At 49.7% G+C, this 22,376-nt stretch overlaps 8 protein-coding genes across 8 annotated transcripts; 3 read left to right on the plus strand and 5 right to left on the minus strand.

Moving 5' to 3' along the window:
• Positions 1–3: 3 nt before the first annotated feature.
• On the minus strand, positions 4–4,651 carry BU24DRAFT_62551 (uncharacterized protein). The gene is made up of 4 exons (XM_033534482.1): positions 4,450–4,651; positions 1,507–4,396; positions 897–1,442; positions 4–829 (listed from the first exon to the last, which is right to left on the minus strand). The coding sequence occupies exons 1-4, from the start codon at positions 4,569–4,571 to the stop codon at positions 323–325; spliced, it is 4,065 nt and encodes a 1,354-aa protein (XP_033378996.1). The 5' UTR covers positions 4,572–4,651; the 3' UTR covers positions 4–322.
• Positions 4,652–5,522: 871 nt separating this feature from the next.
• BU24DRAFT_62584 (uncharacterized protein) lies at positions 5,523–6,026 on the plus strand. The gene has a single exon (XM_033534484.1). It carries the CDS (start codon positions 5,627–5,629, stop codon positions 5,930–5,932), a length of 306 nt encoding a protein of 101 aa, XP_033378997.1. The 5' UTR covers positions 5,523–5,626; the 3' UTR covers positions 5,933–6,026.
• Positions 6,027–7,768, minus strand: BU24DRAFT_62583 (glycoside hydrolase family 16 protein). The gene is made up of 3 exons (XM_033534483.1): positions 7,485–7,768; positions 6,956–7,399; positions 6,027–6,902 (listed from the first exon to the last, which is right to left on the minus strand). Exons 1-3 carry the CDS (start codon positions 7,609–7,611, stop codon positions 6,121–6,123), a joined length of 1,353 nt encoding a protein of 450 aa, XP_033378998.1. The 5' UTR covers positions 7,612–7,768; the 3' UTR covers positions 6,027–6,120.
• A 3,963-nt stretch (positions 7,769–11,731) lies between these two features.
• BU24DRAFT_62620 (uncharacterized protein) lies at positions 11,732–12,528 on the plus strand. Its single transcript, XM_033534485.1, has one exon. It carries the CDS (start codon positions 11,899–11,901, stop codon positions 12,445–12,447), a length of 549 nt encoding a protein of 182 aa, XP_033378999.1. The 5' UTR covers positions 11,732–11,898; the 3' UTR covers positions 12,448–12,528.
• A 2,067-nt stretch (positions 12,529–14,595) lies between these two features.
• On the minus strand, positions 14,596–14,769 carry BU24DRAFT_322572 (winged helix DNA-binding domain-containing protein; the record flags this gene model as incomplete). The annotated part of the gene is made up of 1 exon (XM_033522944.1): positions 14,596–14,769. A coding segment is annotated over one exon (174 nt), but the record flags the coding sequence as incomplete, so codon positions are not given.
• Positions 14,770–16,212: 1,443 nt separating this feature from the next.
• BU24DRAFT_62655 (uncharacterized protein) lies at positions 16,213–17,022 on the minus strand. Its single transcript, XM_033534486.1, has one exon. The coding sequence runs from the start codon at positions 16,720–16,722 to the stop codon at positions 16,264–16,266; it is 459 nt and encodes a 152-aa protein (XP_033379001.1). The 5' UTR covers positions 16,723–17,022; the 3' UTR covers positions 16,213–16,263.
• A 1,003-nt stretch (positions 17,023–18,025) lies between these two features.
• On the minus strand, positions 18,026–20,361 carry BU24DRAFT_62668 (uncharacterized protein). Its single transcript, XM_033534487.1, has 3 exons — positions 19,813–20,361; positions 18,520–19,747; positions 18,026–18,468 (listed from the first exon to the last, which is right to left on the minus strand). Exons 1-3 carry the CDS (start codon positions 20,242–20,244, stop codon positions 18,455–18,457), a joined length of 1,674 nt encoding a protein of 557 aa, XP_033379002.1. The 5' UTR covers positions 20,245–20,361; the 3' UTR covers positions 18,026–18,454.
• A 102-nt stretch (positions 20,362–20,463) lies between these two features.
• On the plus strand, positions 20,464–22,301 carry BU24DRAFT_427770 (uncharacterized protein). The gene is made up of 2 exons (XM_033529301.1): positions 20,464–21,482; positions 21,541–22,301. The coding sequence occupies exons 1-2, from the start codon at positions 20,568–20,570 to the stop codon at positions 22,213–22,215; spliced, it is 1,590 nt and encodes a 529-aa protein (XP_033379003.1). The 5' UTR covers positions 20,464–20,567; the 3' UTR covers positions 22,216–22,301.
• Positions 22,302–22,376: the final 75 nt, after the last annotated feature.

Here is a 22,376-nt window from a genome sequence, read left to right on the forward strand (position 1 = left end):
TTCCAATGGAGATACTTGGACACCTGGTTAATTGAGGACATTTCAGTTATAGAAGAATCTAGTATGGAAAAAAATAATGATGAATAGAATTATTATTGGATAATAATTTGCAAGTGTCTGACATTAGGCACATGTGATGCGATGAAGTTGTCCCCTACGCTGTAAATTTGAATTTAAAAATTGAACTCTCCCTGATGTAATTGGAAGTCCAAATCAGTACGAGTGAATTCGCAGGTGGGCATTTTCCACATTATCAGCCAGGCTTCTATAGGAAGAACCAGAAAAACAACGTTAACGAGGGCGTTCGGCGCCGTGTAATATTCTACCGCAAGGTCTTGATCATCCCCGTACTGCCCCAAAACATTGAAAGAAGAACTGCCGCAACGGTAAGTGGCACCGCGGCACCTTGTAAATCATCTGGGTGGTTTGACTGCCACCAGCCCCAGAGTCCAAAAGTGGCTGCCAATATTATGACATGGATGAGTAGAACCCGGAGAGCAGATACGGAGTATCTGGCTTGAATCCCCCAGAAGTGTCTATCGTCTGGGTCCGGTAACGGTAATGTAGTTTTATTCTTTCTTTTTGGCAGTCTCGACAAGATTGCAGTCGCATTTTCGCTGACAGAAAGACAATCGTGCAGACTTGGCCACGAGGAGAGAATACAAGGCTCGAGGCACAACTGAACTATGATCTCAAATTCATGTTGAGAGATACCAGGGTGTTCTGGTGTCACTTCTGGTGGTCTTGGACTGTATTCGTAATCCGATGAGCTGGGTAGATCGACTCTCCGTACAATTGCGCGATCTGGCTTTAGTAAAACCCGCTCAAACTATACCCAGACGGTGTCAGAAGTCAATGACTCGATTGTGATACAGTAACTTATTGGTGGATCGTACCTTGACAAACTCCCAGTGGTTTAGTCTCCAGAATGAAAAGCACCACCGCAGCCAACCCCTTAGCTCCCGATGTCTGCGGTTCAATCTTCTCAAGAATACAGGATCCGACTGGAGATCGTGATCTTCGATGCGGTCGGTTTCGGGTGTTTTCCTTGGCCCGTCTACACCGAAGAAAACAGATAGTGTTTTCTTGAGGCTGTTGCTAGGCTGTGTTGGCGGGCTCGTAGACAGCATGTCGCTGATCTGTGACTGTGAATCTCCCGGGATGTGCGCCTGTTGGGATCTCGTGCCAGTGGCTTGCTTGCTAACTGAACTGCCTACTCCCTGCAAATCACCCTGTGGTGCTCCACTAGTGTTTGCGGACTGGCCAACTGCCTTTTTAGAACCATTTGTAGACAGGTCCTTCGATTGTTTTCGTTGATTTGCGCGTACAAGTGAGGCACACAGGGGTAGTCGAGGTTGCCGCACCGGAGACATCATCAGAAGATTTTCTAGGATACGCTTTTGTTCAATCCTCAAATCACGATGGCGCGTTGTCCCGCAAAACTGTTGAAGTCAGCCTGCAACTACTTTTTTGAACTGAGATTGGGCAGGCTTGGAGCAGACGTACACATTTCCAGTAGACTCGCGTGTATCCTGATTTGAGCGGATGTATCCTTGGTGAGAATGGCCACCAGTTCCACCTCAGTGCCGATGCATCCTCAACGAATGCTTGCATTATATTACCAATGGTGCGGTTTGTGTGGCGCAGTGATCGTAGATAGGTGTATACATGCTTGCCGAATACCAAAGGAACTTTGTCCTGCCAGGACGTGGTCTCAAAACATGATCGATCATTGGATGCCTCATGTTCTTCATACCAGACGTGCACTTGGGGAATGGGTAAAAGTTCGTCAAGAAGTCCGTAAGGCAGAAGGAATTCCTTCAGCCCATACAACATATTTCGAAAAGGTTCTCCGTTGATAAGAGCTTGTATGACGAGGTCCACTCGTGGGAATTGAGTTGTGTATGGCTTCGGCATTTCTGTTTCGCTATTATCGGAGATTTCACCAGCATTGAATCCTGCTTCGCCACCATCGAATGCATTTCGAGGCTGAATTGGATCGACGTCTGTGTTGGTAGTGGCAACGTCCGCTTTGGTGAGCCAGTTCTCCAGGTACGAAAAATTACACTCGTCCGGCTGTTTCAGGCGAGCAAGATCTTCCTCACTCAATCCAACCTCTTCAGTGGAGTGCCTTTCCACGACCTTCTTCGCTATTCTCTTCCTTGCTGTGCCTGACCTGAGGATAGCCGCCAGTTCCACAGTCACGACCGCTTTTTCCTGTGCCAGATTCGCGCGGAATGCCTTCAGCAAGCGGCCAAAGTTATTACTGAATCGCTCCTTGGACATTATTTGCAAAGCGGCCTCGAACAATGGTGCGAGTTCCGAATTTGTGGCAAGAACGCTCACGATTGCGTTTTCAATTTCTTGATTCCGGCGGCAGTCCGCCTTATCTGCAATGGATTCACCATCAACCTTGTCTGACATGAGCGAGCGAATGTCGTCGTCGAACCGCTCTATTGAAGGGATGGAATCATGGCTATCATGGTTCATTATGTCGTTCTTGTGCATGATACTAGCAACGTGAGTATCTCCACCCAGAGTTGATTCCATGCCAATTGTAGTGCCACCGTAAGTGGATGGATCGCGTATTGTGAGCCCAGGACCCCCCGAAGTGGTTTGCTCGTCCCTGGTCGGAACATCTAAGTTTGTTGGCTCGTCGTCATTCCCGGATAACATAATATCTGTAGCTGGCATGTTCCCCGAGATTCCGGGCAGAGAAAGTCTGCCACTATCTATTCCGACACGAATTCCCGTAAGGACAGGTTTATATAACACTAAGAGCAATGGATTCTCACGAAGGACTCTGCGATGTTCTTTGTGGTGTTCTCTGTTTGCCAAGTCTCTTTGGATTTCGACCGATGCTTTGCATATGGCTTGGAGGTCGTGGAGAAATTGAACTACGTCAGCTTCTTTCCAGTGGATCGTGTCATCGAAGTCATGCGGCCCCCGTTTTTGGATGTGATCGTTAATGGTCTGGTATTCAGGTCTAGTCCACTGCGTCCTTGAATACTTGTGGACAAGTCCGATTTCCAACATGATATCTTGTAAATCAGATTTGCTCCACTCATCCACATCTCCTTGTACGGCGAGTATAGCATTGATACGGGTAGTAGTTTTCTCTATTACTCTCGCAAAATGGTACCGCATTCTGCTCATACTCGCGGCGGATGCATTTTCCTCAAGCTGAAAGTGATCGTTGGGATTGAACACAGGGTTCCTTCCGTCGGACTTCAACAACGGCAACTCGTCGAGTGTGAACTCGTCATCCGAAGCTATCGAAGGGAGACTGAGTGACCTTTTCTTAGAGCCATCTTCAACTGCTGCGGATAGCTCCACAATGTTCTTTGGAATCGAAAGCTTTTGAGCTTCAAAGGCCAGTGATGCTCGCTCGAAAGATTCGGACCCTCTTACCCTTCGACGCAATCTTCGCGACGACGGGTCGAGGTTGTTCATTTGATTAACGTCGTACAGATCAATGTCAGAATCGACACTGTGTTCATGGGTCCTTTTGTAGACACCATTGCTCCAACGCTTCTTCTTCCTTTGATACATTCTCTGTTGCTCCTCATCCGACGAATCTTCTCTCAGATGTAAGTTTCTTAGATTGAAGGCTGCAGTGACCCAGGGGGTTTCAACCTTGCTTTCCTCTCTGTCGCCCGCATCTTCGACCTGTTCCGGTCGAACAACCTCGAGGTGGTCATCGTCAGAATCGGAATAGACTTCCTCAATGGTAAAACCCGCTTCCTCGACAATCCGGATCTGTTTGACATTCTCTGATGTACGCTCAAGTCGTGCCCTTCCTTTTCGCTCCTCCGTTCTTATCTCGTCCGCGTCATCGTCTGCAGAATCCCCTTCGCTCCCAGTATCTGGAGCGCGAGATAATCTGTCATCAGGGTCGGACTCTGAAGACGATGAGCTTTCCGGGGGAGTATTTATAGGACCCAACGATGATGGATCCTCTCGAAACGGGTCTCGAAACGGGAAGCGAGTTGGGTTCGGAGGCCTATGCCTCAATAAATATCTTTGCGATGGCGTCAATGGAGCCGGGGGAGTGTCTATGGGGTGATCCGACCTCTCGGCATCGGCCAGGTTGGGGTTGTTGACGTTCTCCAGGAGAGTCATGGCTGGATGTATCGGCTTGACGTTCTTATCGCTCGATTGGGACTCTTCGCCTGTTATTTTCCTGTCCTGCTGTGGTCTAGCCTTGTGCTTCTTTACTATATGCCTTAATAGATCGTCTTTGCAACTATATTTTGTTTCACAAATCATGCAAATGTGACTGTTATTTATAAGGCGATGTTTAGCCTGCTGGTGACGATTAAAATCTGTTCTTAGCCTGAACGCTGCTTCACATAATTCGCATTTGTATCTCTCTTCGTGTGCACCTATATCTCGACTTATATGGGAGGTCAGTGATCTGGCGTCCTGCATGCAATGTCAGTAACGTACCTCAGCCCCTTGACGTTCTCCAGGAAGGGTCCTGCGTCGTCTTCACCCTCCGAGGGCAGTTTCGAGCCGTCTTCGATGTCCAGGGGAATATCATGTCGTTTCCTCTGCCATGGGTGATCCATCTTTCTGTTTGTCTACCGCTCGATGCGACAGTCGATTTTGAGTCCAACGATGTGATTCGAAAATACGCCTCGCAAGGCTGAGTATCAGTATTGCGCTGAGCAGTGTCGAATACTGGACTCGACCTGCTCGTTCGCTATAATTACTCACAGCTAGCTACTCTCAGGCTTCAACATCGCAGAAGATGATGCGGACGTTTGACAGATACGTATCCGAGGAGTGGACGCAATCACTTTGTCGGCCATCGCAATGATATATATATATTTATCAGCCTCACGAGCGCCTTGGAAGAGGTGGCGCAATGCATAAGCGACTCGCTTACTCCAGCCTTCTTCACACTTCCTCAGTGTATGAAGCATTCCCTAGTTGCTCTATAACTATGTTCTTCAAGTCACAAACTACTGCTGCTGCTGCTTTTCAGCTCTGTGGGAGATGATAATTCAGGGATTGGATCGTTTCACGTTGGACTTAATTGTGATGATGGACAGAGGGTTGGCCCGTCAGGGTGGCCCCCGGCTAGTCATGCTCACTACAGTGCATTCGCGAGGTTTTATCGCGAGGAGTTAAGGCTGTTTACTGGCTACAGTATATTCTTCAATAGATACTTTAGACGTAGAAGATATGTGAAGGTAGCAGGTGGCTAGCCTGAAGTACCAACCCCATGTGCCTGTGCACGAAAGCCGATGGCGACCGATTGCATATCCTATCGGCTACTGGATTGTCCGACTTGCTTGGTAAACGCGGTCCTCGGTGTCGGTGGGGTGGAAGGTCAAGCGTATAACGATGTAGACTTTTGAGGAGTGGCTTGAAAGGCCTAGTTGCAGATCGTACCAACGCCAATAGCCACATAGTATGTTACCTTGTACATACAGAATGCTGGCGTAAAATGCTACTTGCTGGCCGATGTTGCGAGTAGGGATGTACTGTGCAATGCGTAGAGGCCATGGGTTTGGGGATCATGCTGTTGCTCAAGAGTCGGAGGGGGTTTGACCTCCTCCATTCTAGGACTGTGGGTAGTAAGCACTATTCCACAAATTCAACGAGTTTCCTCGCCTGAATGGCAGATAACATTCACGATCACAACGAGACGCAATTTGCACTCATTCCGGCACCAGTGCCCATGTATAGCTCAGAAAGAGAGATGTCAATTAGGGGATATCAATACGCCACCACATGCACACGCACACACACACACGCACACACACACACACACACACACACACACACACACACATACATACACAAACGCTCACACCCTGAGAAGCCAAATGTTCCTTGTGACCTGAATACCATCGGACCATACAGAGCACGGAGAGGCAGCAGCAATCGACAATATAGACGCGGTGTAGATTTTAAGGATTGACATGAAGATATGACGCAATAGATGGCCGGAAAATGTACTCATAAAGTGAAAATAACCAAAGATAGAACAAATGGTATTGACCAATCCTGAAAAAGAAAAATCCAAAAGCAGGCCCACTCGCTATCAATTCGTGGGATAATTTTTGGACATGTCCTTTTTCCTTTCAGATTTTCTGGTTTTCAACTGTTTCATAGCGCAATGAGGCCGAGGAGGGCAACAACGATGGCAAAAGCACTGCCACCGACGTTGCTGAGGCCAGGCTGCAGGGAGGCACCAGCATTAGGGCTATTGCCGCCGTTCTTGTCCTGTTGCCACTCGCCGCCACTGGTTCCGGGGTTAGGGGTCTCGGGAGAACCAGTGCTAGCAGCACCAGTGCTCTGGGCAGCAGCGGAGGACGAAACATTGTCTTCAGCGCGGTTGCCGCCACCAGGGTTTCCACCTGGAACAGAGGCAGCGGACTTGGTGGGCTTAGGAGCGTTGCTAGAGGTGACTTTGCCCTCATCAGGGTCTTCGCCAGTTGCGAGAAGAGAGCCGAGGATGGTGAAGTCGTTGGAGATCTCGATCGTGTTGTTGGTGGGGTTCTTGTCGTCGGTGTACTTGTAGGACTTGTTGCCGCTCTTCTTGGCGTTGGACGGTGGGTCGTAGCAGTCAACGGTGACCTGCTTAACACGGGCGAGGTAGTAACCGTTCTGCATGTACGGAGAGTTCCAGTCGATCTCACCACCAGCCCAGTCCCTGGTTCCCTTCTCGTTGGTAGCAAGGCCGGCGGGCCACAGGGAAAGCATAACGCGGGAGGGGGTCTGGGGGTAGTCGAAGCGGTTGGCAGTGCCGTTCCAGGTGTCCTTTCGGTTTAGGGTGCGCATTTCCTCGCCATCGACGCTCCATTTCAGGGTGTCGGGCTGCCAGTCAATGCAGTACTCGTGGAGTTTCTCGACGGTGTTTCCGACCGTGAGGTTCTTAGCGTTCGTATCTGGTGGCTGAATGTTAGCACCAAGGTCAGACGGAGGGATGGATAAAACATACATGTTGTCACACCCTGGGAGTAGAAGTTGGACTGCGCGGTCTCAAGATCAACACCGACCCACTCGAAATCGATTTCGTCCTTCACATCGGACATCATGATAAAGGCAGTGACGACACCCCTACCCTGAGAAGTGGACATGGTGGCGCAGATCTTGCCGTACCATACATAGAAGGTAGAAGCGAGCAGAGTTCCCGAAGTTCCCTCGGCCATGGTGAGGAGGATCGAGTCGCTCTCTCCGTAGACAATGGGTTTGCCCTGGGATTGCCAGTTGACCTTTGAGTTATCACCAAGATATTTATCGATGGACTGGATATCGTTGAGGGAGGTGAGATCGTATTTGCCGGACTTGCAGACGGGGTTGGGGACGCAGGACTTCATCGAGTAGGACATGGTGGGATCGCAGCCACCGAGGCAGAACGCGCCGACACCGCAGTCGCCATAGACTGGAGATGGACAAGTTAGCTGTTACTGTCTCTAGGACGTGAGGGTTTCCCCGACATGGACGGGAAGGAGTGGAGAGAGACTCACGCGACGTGCAGGGAGCATCTTTAGGGCAGTGTTGCGCGCGGGTGCCCTTGGGACCTGTGGTGGCAGAGAGGGCAGAGCCGACGAGAGCTGAGGCAGCGAAGAGGGTGGCGAAGGCGCTTCGAACCATTGCGACAGTGGTTGGTTGTGTGCTTCGGAAACCGGCTGGGAGGATGTCGTGTAAGGATGCTAAGCGTGTCTTGCAGCTGTCAGAAAGACGCAGGCTGATTCACGAGCGGGCGACACAGAAAATTAAGGCGGGATATGGATATTCGATCCCAAGGCGTATTCAATCCAGAGGAGCAACAGTATGGGGTACTGAGTAGAATATAATGCCGAAACGCAGACGCGCGACCGAGGGAGGGTGAGAGCAAGTCAAGTTTCGCGCGCTATATGGAAGGCTGACTTGGTTTATTCCCCTGAGATTGTTTGGGATGAGTGTTGGATGTTTGGGTTTGGGGTTAGGCCGTGGAAGGGGCGCAGGGCAAAGCGATGGATGATGGACTGGCTGGGGGCGGTTGGCTATAGCGAGCGTATGGGGAGGTGCAAAGGCCGAAGTATTAAGAATATATTGAGTGATGTGTACGTAGTAGTAACTGGGGGGGATAGTTATGATTGATCGATGGGTGGATAGATAATAGCGAGAGACGATTGGAAACGAAAGAACCACAACGAGGGATGTGGAGAAGACGAAGAAGAAGAACAAGGCGATGAGGATGAAGATGGAGAAAAAAGGTGGAGGAGGAGGAGAGAGGAAGGGGAAGGGAGAGAAGACGAGGAGGTAATAAGAGTAATAAGAGGAGAGTGAGTGTGAGTGTGAGTGGATATTGAAAAGGAGGAAGGATGAGCAGGATTGGGGGGGGGGGGACGAATACGAGACGAGTATTAATAACCTGGACTAACCGTAAGTAGATGGAGACTAGATGAACGGGTAACTTACTAAGTCGAAATGAGGGGTACTCGCTTAACTAGGTCGTCTGTGATTGGCAGAGACAGGTTACATGTTCAAGGAGGTACAAATGGATAATAAATATTACGGTATGAAGAATGATGATGATGGCGACGGTGATGGTGATGATGATGCCCAGGTGGCAACGCCGTGATTACTTGTGTATCCAGCCTGGGATGGAGTTAATCAACGTTGAAACGGATGGATGCCCGCTACTCAGATTACCATCATCAGGTAAGTACTCCGCACTCACGATACATACCTATCGACAGTAGTCCTACTTACACAGTATGGCCTGTTTCACAATAGCAGATAATACCTCAGGTATAGGTATACTTACCAGTACGAGCACGAGCACATTAAACCATGCGCATTATTATTGAACACAAATTGATAATGATGATGGGCTAATACTCTATAACCACTGTGTACTGTGTACTGTGTACGGAGTCACTGTTCGAGTAAGAACTACCTAATTTCGAACGACCTTCCTCCTTTGGCTCTAGCACGTGATTTAATTATAGGAATGTCGATCAAAAGGGGCACCCGCCAGTCTCGTCTTAACTACTTGTAGGTAGGTACCTAGGTAGGTACCTAGGTAGGTGCCCATGTACTTGTACTTGTAGAGGTTAGGCACAGAAGATATGTTACAATAGTCTTCTCTCAGTACGAATAGGTAGTTCCTTTTACACAGTAACTAATTGACTATTGGTCACTAAGCTGGCTTAAGGTTACTGGTACCTCTCAGTAAACGGCCAACCTCGTATGCTTGAACGCCGGATTTCCGAGCTGTGTTTGGTGGGTTCATCCTTTTCCTTCTATGCTAATTATCAACTGCAGTGGACTATTACAAGTATGGAGTACAAGTAGCCTTCTTCTTGCATCGATTATAACCAAGAATCGAGAGTAAGATCGCGTTGGTGCTGCATCATCATCATCATCATGTAGTGAATTCATCGGTGCGGAGTACGGAGTACTGCGCGCACATATTCCCCCCCTCTCTACTCTATACATGGCCAGGCGCACTTGGTACGTACGTACCATCGAGTACGGAGTACCCACATGACTATTGCCACTTCTACCGGAAATACCAACTGCTGACTTTCTTGTTCGTACAAGAAAACGAAAGACACGGCCCAACTCGTAATCTCGCAGTCTTCTCCCCGTCTCCTCGTCTCGCCGTCGTCGCATGGTCATAAGGATCATCATGTGATAAAAGATGAAACCAGACGGCATCTGAATTGGGACGAAGCGCGAGGGGGGCCTGACCCTAACGAACCGTGCCATCACATTATTATCACACATTTATTACTCTCTACCTACGAGTAACAAAATGATAGTTGCGACTCAAGTGACGATGGATAAGGTACGGAGTAGTTCTCAGAAATCCATTGTTCACACTCTGCTGTGTATCTACTTCGTACCTCAATTCTTTGTGATGTATAGGTATTGACCAGGTACTGCGCAGGTACTTGTACGTATGTATGTGTATGCACTGGTACTTGTATGCATTCCTACTCTCACGGTTCACGCCCACTATGTCGTCTCGATTCTACAAGTACTGGTACCGACACTATGCTATCCCCTTTCCTCACTCATACTAGTATCTAATTGTGCTGTGGTGTGTGTAAGTCCTTGTTGCTTGTAAATGTACCTATACCTAGGCACAAGTACTCATCTTCGCTTGCTCCCGCTCCCGCTCCACTTCCACTTACCCTTCGCGCCGAGATGGACCGTCTATTTCTGGCCGGCGAGCCACAGAAACAGATATCGAGGTCCCGACTATGATAGTGTGTGTGGGCAGATACTTGAAGTTGTAGACGGTCTCTGAGAGACTGAGACACGCTCCGAGTACGAATCCAATAGTCACTGCCTCCTCCCCGCCCAACTCAACGTAGACAGCCGCCTCCTCATCAGGTACTCAGCCACGAATGCATGCCTCCAATCATGATCATTGAATCACCCTACCATAGTATCCACACCAAGATGAACATCTCGAATCAAAAGCTGACAGTCATGCCTGTTCCCGTCTTCATCATTAAACCAATGTTTGGTGGCTTCGGCTGAGAAAGAATAATAATGTAACAAGACGGTCATCACAAATGCAAGTCGCCATCTGATTCACCTGCGTCACTTCGGCGACGCTGATATGAATGGGAACGAATTCCCGTTCTCCGTTGCTTGCTCAATATATCAATGACCCCACCCGTCAACTTGGTCCCAAATTCCTTCCACTCCCCCTTCTATCGCATACACACACGCACACACTTACATTTAACTGTGTATATACTCTGTACACACTTTGATTTACCTGCATTCACCTTCCACCTGCTCTATCTCCATTTGCATCCGAACAGCGTGCCATCCTACCTACGCTTCAGAACACAGCGTATGGCTGACACCAATAACAACCTCATCTCAAGAGCGTAGGTCATTGTTTCTCGCCCTCCTCTCCAGGATTGTCGTTGCACCACCTTTCTACGAGCTGATTGACGATCAAACCGACGGGGTTCATGCAGCATTCATCCCTTCCCTTCTGCGTTGATTGCTTCGCCTGCAGACTCTCGAGTGCTCCCGAGCCGCCGGTCTGCAATCGTTTTCCAAATCAACGCCGAGCCCGAAATGTCCTGCAGCCACCTTGCCTAAGGAAAGATCCCGTAGCCCCGCATGGGTTCTGGTGCTACCAGTCCTGCTTCCTGAGCTGGTATGTGGGCCCTTTGACGGCCATACCCAACATTTTCGATCGACGAAGGGGAGGGTAGGAGGGACTTCGACGTATTCCGAGGAGCCAAATTTACAGATGTAGATGTTGAGAGAGAAAGAGACGGTGGGTGTGAAACCATGTGTAACATGATGACGATCCCGCTGCAAGTCCTCCCAATCACGGATCGTCCATTGCAAGAGCTGCAAAGGCAATCTACCCCAAATGACAACAAGAGGAAATCTACGCTCTACCCACTTAAGCTTGAATACCTACCACAGTCGTTGTAGGTTTCTGGTATCCATCATTGGCTCCGCCGGATCTACCCAGTATGGACGGAGTACATAATCCAACAATGGATACGGTGACTGAGTAGTGGGCACTGATTTGAGACCCCAGCGGCCGGTTCGTTTCTTCCCTGCCATAACGGTCATCCAAAACGAGTCTTCGCGTTCAACCAGATCCTCTGGCTGTCAGGTTTCACTGCGCCAATGGTGCAAGGTCTTGCTGTGGCCACAGATCCAGTCGTTGCATTGCTGCACATCGCATCCTTCGTTCGACCAATGATAGCTGGATATTCAAGAAGGCAAAAGAAGGCAAAAGAAGGCAAACGACGAGTTGTAGGGCTAGACTCTTTAGTGGACCATCTATGGTAGCATTTAGGACCGGGCCGTTACTGGGCGTGCAGTTGGAAACATCGTGGACAAGACAATTCGCAGGGAAAGGAAGAAAAAGAAAATTACCGTATTGGGACAGTAACCAGGATCATGGTTAAGCAGTTTTGCAGGGCTTATCTGTATCGTGGACGGGCTTGCATCCCTATTCGGGGTAAGTGGGTTGGTCCCTCATGCAGGGCGACGGAATCGGCCCATTCCGCGATCTCCTCGACTCTACTTCTCTTCTTCTTCTTCTTCTTCTTCCTCCTCCTTTTCTTACGAGTAGGCTTGGCTAGGCTACCTTACAGATTTCGAAGCATTCGGGTCGGATTTGAGTGCCCAGGTCGGCAAACCGATCGCTTCTTACACACCGCCGAACAACGGGCCGAATGCAAGAGATATGCAGCTCAGAGGAATTGGAGCCATGACACTGCTGTGAGATGTCGTGGCATATGCCAGCCATTCTCGCAATGGCTGCGGCATCCATACTCGCAAGTGTCACACAATCCATTCGGACGACCATATGGCACATACGGAGTACACCTGCTTTATCATCCCCTAGCATTGACATGGCTGACAGGAGCACCAAAGAAACGCCACTACCCGGTGTCCCACAACCTGCATAAATGCAACACACATAAGGAGTACTACCTGGTATAATATGTCATGAGAATCCTTGGCCACAATACGTTCACCGCCTGAGAATGATTCGAGTAAGTATGGGACGCTAGAGCAGACCACAGCGTTTGCAGCATATGTCACTGGAGCGGTTGGACGACATGATATCAGTGAAACCAATATCCACTGGAACCAAGTCGCCTGCATGTGGTTCGGAGGGATTGTTGCGCATCATTTGATGTCATCTGCTGCACAGCATGATCAAACAACATTTCGGGTGATACGGTTTCCTCGAATGGACTGTCGTCCATGCTTTATCAAACATGTTCAAGTATATGCGCCAAGAGCCTCAATTCCTCATGCTTGTACTCCCTCCACCATGAGTTCCGCAGAGTGAGTCGGAGGACCAGTAGGATATAGGCCAAGCAGGTCTTTCTGGCAAGGTCATGCCTACAGTGTAGTCAATCCGACACAATCCGACAAGAAAGGGTTCCCCCGAGCGTACATCCACGAGATAGCGCAATGTCTGGTCAAGAGTGAAAGCTGCTGCATGGGAGGGCCCACGACTAGCAGCTGCGGTATTGGCAGCTTAACCAGCCTCGATGTACGCCACCTCGAAAGACGGCCGCTATTCGTCGACTTGGCAGGCGAATGCGCTTTACGATCTCGTCTGATTGAACATAGAATCATGATTTTCGAGCAGTCCCACCGCCCTCTGTGGCTAAGTTGGGTTACTCAGAAAGCACTCAATGATTGCTGGAGGGCCTAAAGTTTGTCCCGGGTGACTACCCCCACGCAATAGATGGTCGTACCAATACTCCCTATCAATCGCCGTGGAGCGCTTTACTTCATCACCAGCCGCCCAGTCAATGGAGTACAATATGTAATAGGAACTACGACTCCGTGAAATAAATGTCGTCCATTCTCCAGCCACGCACCCTTGTCAGTACCCTGAGTGCAAAAATAAACGGAATTGTATTCTTTCTAACTCGCCTCTCAAGAACAAAAAGAAAGTGAAACAAAATATCCCTCGAACACCTTGGCAACACAAGAAAGTATCAGAGAATAGATAATTACCCAATAACAGACGTCCGTAACGTAACGTTACCTACTGGAAACAATTGGCCATGTGCCTGGTATGAAAAATGAAAGTGAACGTCGCGTCGTCCTCAGTCTCATCACCACCCCCTGGTCCCAGCTGGACGTTGTATCTCCATTACCCCAGCATTCAACCCTTGCTTCCAATTCATTCCCGCTTGCCCCGCGTCCCGTTCCTCATAGGCGGTCTTCCTCGTAGTAACGATCATGCGCATCACCCCAAAAGTATGCACCTTGTCCAGCACCGCCATCCAGATTAGCATACTCCATCCCAATGTCTATCATGCCTTCGGGACCGCCTTGGTAAGTGGCAATGACCTCCATGTCTTCCGCAGGCTCGGGGGTTCGAGGCTCTGGCGACGACATAGGGGATGTAGAAGACGTATCTGCGTCTTGGTCAATTCCGTTCACGAATGCGGGTGAAGTATAGAATATCGGAAGGTGCACAGGAGTCGACATGTCGAATGTTGAGGATAACATGGGCGGAGTGTAAGGGTCAGGGTCTGCAAATACCTCTGGGGAGGATGGTGTCGGCGAGTGGGCTGCGACAGCGTCGAACAAATCCTGACAGTAGCTGGAGGACGAGGCTGGTGGATCTGGTTCTGTCGTGGAACCTAGGTTTGGATGCGATGTAGGTTGCTGTCGTCGATGCAACTGACCCCATTCTGCAACCTTTGCTAGCCGCCTCGAATGTCGCAGCGCTCTGCGGGACGACGCCAACCCGCCTTTCATGCCCGATATCTGCCTTCCAGTAAATCTTTCAACAGTCGAACTCCGCATCGTGTAGCCCCGGCTGCCGCTTCCACGACGCTGCTGCTGCTGCTGATTATGATAGCGATTATGATGACGATGATCGTGCTGGCCGACAACATGCGAAGCAGACGAAGAGGAATGCGTACCCCTTTTCACAGGATGCTTACTTCTGAACCTCGTCGTACTCTTCACCCCGTGCCTAATTGCCTCATCCGTCAACTTCCACATGAACCCTCTTCTTGCCGTCTCCACTACCCTAGGCCTTCGACGACCACTCCCACCACTACTGCTAACATCTCCGTCGTCTCCCGCAACATCGCCATACACACCGTGACTCTCCACCTTCTTGAAAGCCCCGTTCATCGAAAGATTATGCCTGATGCTATTCTGCCACCCCTTAGTCGACTTGTCCGTCGCCTTGTCTGTGTGCCGCTGGAACCACGCGTAGATGTCTCGAAGGACCATGGTATGGTTCGGCGCTGTGAGCAAAGCGCGGTAGATCAATTGCGCATAGGGAAGTTCCTTGTCTATCGGGAAGTCGTCTGATATGCTTACTGCCGAGTCTGGCGGTGTGCTTTTGCGGCGAGGACGCTGCTGATGTTGCTCATGATTCTGGTCCTGGTGGTCCTGGTCATGGTGATAGGGTGTGAGCGTGCGGAGGGGCGCATGTGGGGAAATGTATAGGCCGGCGTTATGGGGGGCGGCGACATCGACTTCGACGCCAGCGTCGTCTTGGTAGCCATCATTGTTCTGTGTAGAGGTATGTAGGCTTTGGTCGCAAGATTGTTTTTGCCGATAAGCCTGGAGATGGACTTGCGCCGACCCCAGCGGGGGAGGTGAAGAAGAATCGAATCCGCCTAGTACCGCTGTTCGTTGCCTCATGGGCGTCGCTGTCTTCTCGATTATATATGCGGACGGTGGGTACGAGTTCTGCCTGTGGGTGTTGTTCATATCGGCGTTGTCGTCGTTGGCTAGCAGATTGGCGAGGTGCTTGTCGTGAGTGTAGTAGCTCAGTGGACGTATCGTTGTCGGCACCGCTATCTCATTGCTAACTATATTATCGCCGTTCGGGGTTAACAACGTCTCGTGTTCGAATATGGGATAGTTTGAGGGATATGTTGAATCATAGGGGAGGCCGGTTGGGTCAGTGAAGTCTTCCGCCGATGTCCAGATAGAGTTGAGTTGCTGTTGCTGCTGCTGCTCATGCTGATCTCGTTGCCGATAGAGGTGGGGAGTGAGCGGTTGGTATTCGAGCATTTTTGTAGGATCCGATTGATGGAGGGCAGTGGTGAAGGTGTCGGTGTGGTTGTTATTTAGTGGCAGGGACGGGGGCCACGCAGAGTAGCAGGCGCTATTGTCGTCAATACCGTCCACTGTGTCATCCATGGCGTAGTCCTCCTCTATCTTGAAGTACTTGAATGATGGGGAAGATGGAACAAGTGCGGGTAGTGGTTTGAATGGAGAGATCGAAAGCTGGTAATCCCCGCTTGGTTGGTAGTATTGGGTTGAAGAATGATGCGCATCTGATATGTCGATACTGCTTGAGGGGAATTCCTTGGAGGCACGACGTTCGATAGTGCCGTACTTCCCCGCCATGGTTATTGCCGCTGTGGTCGTCTCGTCGGAAGGAATCCGATGGGATGACGGAGGCGAAGTTGAGCGTGGCATGGTGTGATTGTTGTGTCTCTAGATGATGGGCTAGGGGAGCGCAAGGTGAAAAGAAGATATTGGACTAAATCTCCCTCACTACTCAGCCCACTCACTGGCGCCGGTACTGGCGTGGTCGCGGGAATGAATGGTAAGAAGCGATATGTGCCAACAGTGCAGTTGGTGAAACTAAATGTTGGTAGAGAATTGAAGAGAGGGAGGGGGGAGGGGAAGGAAGAGGGGACAAGAGGGTATTGAAAAGATCGGATGTTTGGTCCGGTGACGCTTTTTCCTTTGCCTGGTAGTGATATTTGAGGGTGAAGTGGTTAATTACTACCACTGCTCTGTCCTTTGCAGTTCTCAATGAGATGATATTTGTGGTCCTTTGTATGGATGGGATACCAGAGTCATATGCGAAGCATACGCACATGTGGTTAAGGACGCACACACACAGACATACAAATATACGGAGTACATACGCATACACACGCACACACACCATGCACATACACATACATACAGACACCTACATACGTACACAGAGCAAGGAAAGAAGGGAGTGTGGGAGTGGGAGAGATAGAGAGAGGTGGAGGGAGAGACGAGCGCCCCAATAGTGACATTCTTTGGTACGCACCAATGCAGAGTGTGCATAGTGTGCAGTGTTACCTTGTGAAATATGATTGTTGTAGCTGTTAGGTTCCAAACGGTGCTGGTATTGGTTGCTTGAGGAAGCAAACTTGGAGTCTTTCTCTTCAACCACAGCCCAAGATGAATGGCGGTGCGCTCACTCGTGCTACCAAGCTGTGGATCATGGATCATGGATCATGGCTCCATGCCCAGAGCACAGTATCTCTCAAGGCTGGTGGCCATCTGCACCTCTTCTGGTCCGGCGATCAACCATGCCTCTCCGTGCCTATCCACGCCGGGCTGTCCACCATCAACACCAAGGCGTCATCGAAAGAGGGCTTCTAGGGCGGGAGCCAGAGTTCATACGGCTTTCGTCATACGGCGCAGGCCAGTTAGGTCTTTCTCCCTGGACGGATAAGTGCAGCTTGCGGTCGTGCCATGCAACACAGAGCCCTAGGTTAGCACCGTTGCAACATCGGACATATCTTTTGTCGTTTCTTTCCGCCCGTGATTCCTCTCTAAGACATTCTAGAAACATCACGGACACAAGCAGCAACGCAGCACCGCCGCCGTATGGCCTGTATATCTGAGTGTGTGGGCGGTCCGTACGTCGTGGAGAAGATTGAGTAATGGGTGTAAATATGCAGTGGTCCGATGGTGGCTCCAGCATGGACAATTGATTGTGGCAAAGTCCTCCAGCTTCTACTCTCTTCCTCTTATTCTGTCTTTTCTCTTTCTGATGATCAAACAATTGCCTTGTGCAAGTTATCGGCTTCCATGGCCCTCACGTACGTTACAGGGGATGTAGGTTGCTGTCTTCAAGAGACACGCTAGGCCTTGCAGCTGCATGGGCATGGCTGTCGTGCATGCGCGAGGGAGAGTTTAGATACTTCCGGGTAGGAGGGATTAGGTTCTGATCAGTCGGTCGGCAATCGACCAGCGATAAGCTGCATGCATGCAACTCCCAATCCCAACTCCCCTCTACCTGCTCTTCCTTGTCCATGTCTCTCCCTGCCGTAGCTGAAGTTAGCCCACCGCCACAACCGTCGAAACGCATCATGCCCATGTGCCCCGTGTAGTATGCTACATTTGCTCGTTACACAAGTTCCGGTAGAAGGCCGCAAGGTCCCCATCACGTGCGGCCACTCATTAGCCGTCCCCAAGGCTTTTCAATAGCCTCTAGGGAGTATCTCGTGTACTAGCCAGAACACACGTTGAAAAGAATACAAAAAATTCAAAGGGGTTTATATTACACCTACCTTCCTACTGTCGCGAAAGTAAACGATTAAAATGCTACTAGAAGCCTAAATGTATCACCAGTAAGACCAAGACCAGCTAATGCGCACCTTAGGTTCTTTCCACCAGAACACAGAATGGCTGGCAGGGCTCTTGATGGACCCGAAAAGAAGGTAATAAGATTGTGCTTTGCTGATACCCGATAAAACAGTAATCCGTGCTTCTACTTGACAAGTTGTGAAAAGGAATCGTGGCACAAATTCAGGTCTTCAAAGTTCCACAGAAGGCTGCTGAATAGCAGATATGACCGAATCATCACCAGAGTGTCATCGAGCCTGTTCCTGTGCTTCGCGAGCGAACCAAGCGGTAGGAGCTCATGATTCCAATGCACTTCGTGATCCAAGAAAGTAAGTCGAAGCTATTGGCGGCCCTCTCATGGTGAGCAGCGGCTCATGTCAAACGGGCATTGTGATCCCATCTCTTGGCGTTGCCTAAGCCATATGCATCCAACCGTCCTGCATGATCATCACAGCGATCATTGACTTATCGATAGCGCGATAGCTGTGGGCAATTGCCGTAGCGGTGAATCATTCGCCGAGGGCTAGGCGGGTGTAGCAGTGTGCTACGATGCCTACTTCTAGGAATGGCGAGACCAGCCACTTCCTAGGCTCACTCGGTAGTGACCTACTTACGGTAATATATCTGTAGCAGGTGAGCAGAGTTCCAATAATTGAGGGGTTCGCCGCAACGTACCTTTTTGAACTGGAAATGGAGTTGCAAAATGCCCTGGACATGTGAGTAGGAAGTTCCACTGTGTCACAAGCACCCAAGACACATGCGACTGTTGCACCTCTGAATAGGCGATGGAGGCACTTACCTTGTCAAAGCTACTCTTGAAGCCTCTCTCCCGCTTCGCACTATAGTCCCATTCCTTATCCACGATTCTGAAGGCAATGTCCTCATATGGTGGCCCTGCAATGAATCGTATCAAGCATGTATCATCCTCGCCAGCAGCGGCAAATGATTGACCGCGCTTCCTGCCATTCTCCCGCACAATTTTGTAAGTTGGGGCTTTCGATTTATCGATGAGATCCGGGTAAAAAATGTTGAACTTGTAACCCTGGACGACCTTTGGAGGTGGATTATCATGGTCGTAATGCGTCTGATTGTACTTGTTCCATTCGTAGCCCATCTGCACACGATTGAAGTAACGTGGTTTCCTTGGTGCATAGCTACCTGACCATTGAGGCTTCGTATTGTTGAGTTCCTCTTCGCCAGTGAAGACTTCCTCGCCGTCTTCAACTCCACGAGCAACCTCTCGCTCGTACAGGGCTGTTGTCGCCTTTGAGTGATCTTCTGTGTCGACCGGCGCAAAACGCAACAAGCCATCCACGCCTCTCTGGGTTGCCTTAGACTGGGTATGTGGAGTCTTAGCATCCTGTGATTTGTTTCGCATCGGCACGTATCCAAGTTTGAGGATTTTGCGACGCTCATCGACAAGGTTCTCCGAAAAGATCTTATCATCAATCGCCTCGAGGCTTTTGTCCTCCGGTCGGAGTTTGAGCATAGGTTCGGGATCTAGAGTGGAATCGTAAACCATAGGATAGGATCCATCCTCCTCTGTCTCGAATGTTTCCATGAATGTTCCCCGAAAGTGTTCCTGCGCAGCCACTGATGCCTTCTCTTGTTGTCGCCGCAAAGCCTCGAGACGTTCGTTGATGATTTGTTGCGACACCTTCTTCAGCTTCGCTTTTGCCTTCCACACGCGCAGATTGCGCAGTAGCTGCTCCCAATAATCATAGTCGATCGGCTCATCTGAGTCCAGCTTTTTCTTGACTTGTACTTCAAGGGTCTCCAGCTCTTCGAATGACTTCGGTGAAAGCAACCGGTCGATATCGGACGTGATGGAGCTTGTTCCACGGGCTTCACTCCTGGATGACCGATTGCGACGTCTCTTATCCTTGCAGATAGTCTTTTGTGCCTGGGATTGTCAGTATGCGAAAAGGCGCAACGGTAACCGGGGGGTGGGGAGGGGGGAAAACGAACATTCCAATAATCTCGATTGCTTCGATTAGTCTCAAGCGCGAGATATGTGTCGATGTCCTTTTCCAACTCTGCTAGTTCTTCCTCGTCCAAGCTCTCGATTACACCTTCAGAGTCCACAATATCCAATTCATGATCCTCAACCTCCTCGTCCAGTATGGTCTTTGTAGGGTCAACGAAGCGCAGCGTGACCGTCAACCAATCGATGGGTTTCGCTCTATTTCCTTTTACGCGCAATGCTGCCTTTTTCTTCGCCTGCTGGAGAACAAATCGATCTTCGTCCGCCACCCAAGCTTCTTCTTGCGCAGTGGTGGACGGCGCAGAGCGCTTCGAAGGTCTTTCCTGTGCGCGCGAGTCGGCAGGTCGTTTCGAAGGGAGATTTGAGGGAGGTCGTCGACGATCGGAGAGCCACGGAGGGGGATTGTGAGAAGACATTCCCAAGGTATGTCCAAAAGTACGAGTAGGAAACGATAGATGAGTCAGTCTTGTATTGTCACCTCCGTAGTTGATTTCTTGAAGTTTCACACATCGTAGCTCAAAAGAACGCCTGGCTACGCTTGGCGTGACGTACCTTGTCATTACATCACGTGTAACGACGGAAATCCAATCTAGCTAAGTCTGACTAAGCGTCTGCCTGATCTCCAGCTGTGCCATCGACGACAACATCGTGAACCTTTGTCTCTTAAGGTCTTTGGATATGCTCCATGAAGTTTCTCTCCTGACAGATCGTCGTGTCAGAAGGGCTTCTGTCGACTACAATGGCTTGTTGGCGCGTTCTCGAGCTTGATCCATCAACAAGCATTGGGGTTCCACAGCTGCTTATCAAAGCAGATTTTGGTGAACATGGATACATATTGTGGTTAACAGACCTGAGCAATATCTGGAGCGAAGATTTGAGCGTTGTTGGCATAATGGAGCGGGCAGTTGAAGTGGAGTCTCCCATTGAAGTTGGCAGGCAAGACACCACTCAGCAGGGCATACTACTGGAGCATCTTCAGAATTCTTTGACAAATGCCGAAGGTACTGTGTGCCGCTTGACCAAGTACAATGAGAGTGGAGTCATCCTGAACACAGTCATCGATCTACCAGAGCCCCTCGACTCGCTGAAATGGAAGTTTTGCTTAAGAAAGCAATCACCAACCATGCTCAAGAACGAGTTAATTCTTCCCTTGCTGCTCTCCGGACACATCCAATACACTCGAGTGAAAAAGCTCACCACAATTATTGCAGAGAAAGATAAAGCTATGAGTCGACTCCTTGATCAGTATGCGTCGAATCATTTGGACCTCGCGTCAGTATTTCCTAGCGTCAGTGGAAGTAAAGGCAATAGACGCATCGCCAAACGCGAGCAAGTAAGCAGGTATATCCCGGCCTTACGGCCGTTTGTACAAGATGAATGGATGGAAGAGACTACAAGACACCTTTATCCTGAACTGTGCACATTAGACCTTTTCCAGGAGGCTTTATCGGAATGCAACCCATCGGTACCCTCTAGCATGAAGTCGCGAGAAGATGAGGGAATTTGGTGGGAAAACATTAAAGCAACTATGGATATGTCCCCTCCACGACCGACTTCGACAACAAGACTCGACCCTGTGATCGAGTCTCGTCCATCCTCAGAAGGCGAGGATACTGAAACCGAAGATGAATTCGAGACTCACGAAAACTTCAAGGTCAGTAGTCACGGCCCGCCACGACGAAGGCTAGAATTACTAATTTGGCGTCGTAAAGTCACGAATACCTGAACGAAGGGACAATTCTGCGGACGACAATCGAGATAATTCGGACCCCACCTCTAAGAATGACAGTCAAAGCCAATCTCGGCTTCAGCACCGTATGAAACTAGAATCGCAAGACCATGTACTTCCTACAAGACGAAGATCCTCACTTTCCGTGGAGCAGCCCGCGCTGGCGACCTCGCTACCTGCAGTACCTTCAGATCATTCCAAACATCCTATCGCTGAACCTACCACATCTCGCCCAAAACCCAAAGGCTTCAAGATTGGAGGAGCTAAAAGATCTCCAGCGACGGTGGAAGCGAAGATAACCAGCGAAGAAAATGTCTTAGAGGACAACATGAACGTACAAATCACAACTGCGTCACAACATAACGAGGGACGCAGGAGAAAGGGTTTCAAAATTGGAGGCAAGGATAAGAGAACTTCAGAGAAGGAGACAAAGAATGAATTTGCTGGTCATATTGAAGAATCAAGTCGTCTGACAGAGATTCCAGACGTAGAGCCCACGCGCGGAGCCTCTCAAGTGGAGACAAAAGACACGCATGAAGAGGAAGTGAAGCATGACGAGACAGCAGAAGAAAAGGCCGAGCGTAAGCGAAGCGAGTTGAAACGAAAGAATGATGACCTTTCACGCAGACAAGCCCAGAGAAAGAAGAAAAGATTCTAGAAAGTTGGGATCATTAGGTGATTCTTGCGTCTGTACCGTTTGGAGTTAGATATTAGGTAGCTACCTAGGTAGCTAGGTAATGTGCCTGTTTCTGCTTCCTCATTACTTCTCGTTTCGAAGCCAATTTTACTTGTGATATGAACAATTGTGGTACTCAGATG

This window comes from Aaosphaeria arxii, assembly GCF_010015735.1.
Source record: "Aaosphaeria arxii CBS 175.79 unplaced genomic scaffold BU24scaffold_11, whole genome shotgun sequence".
NCBI classification, from domain to species: Eukaryota; Fungi; Ascomycota; class Dothideomycetes; order Pleosporales; genus Aaosphaeria; species Aaosphaeria arxii.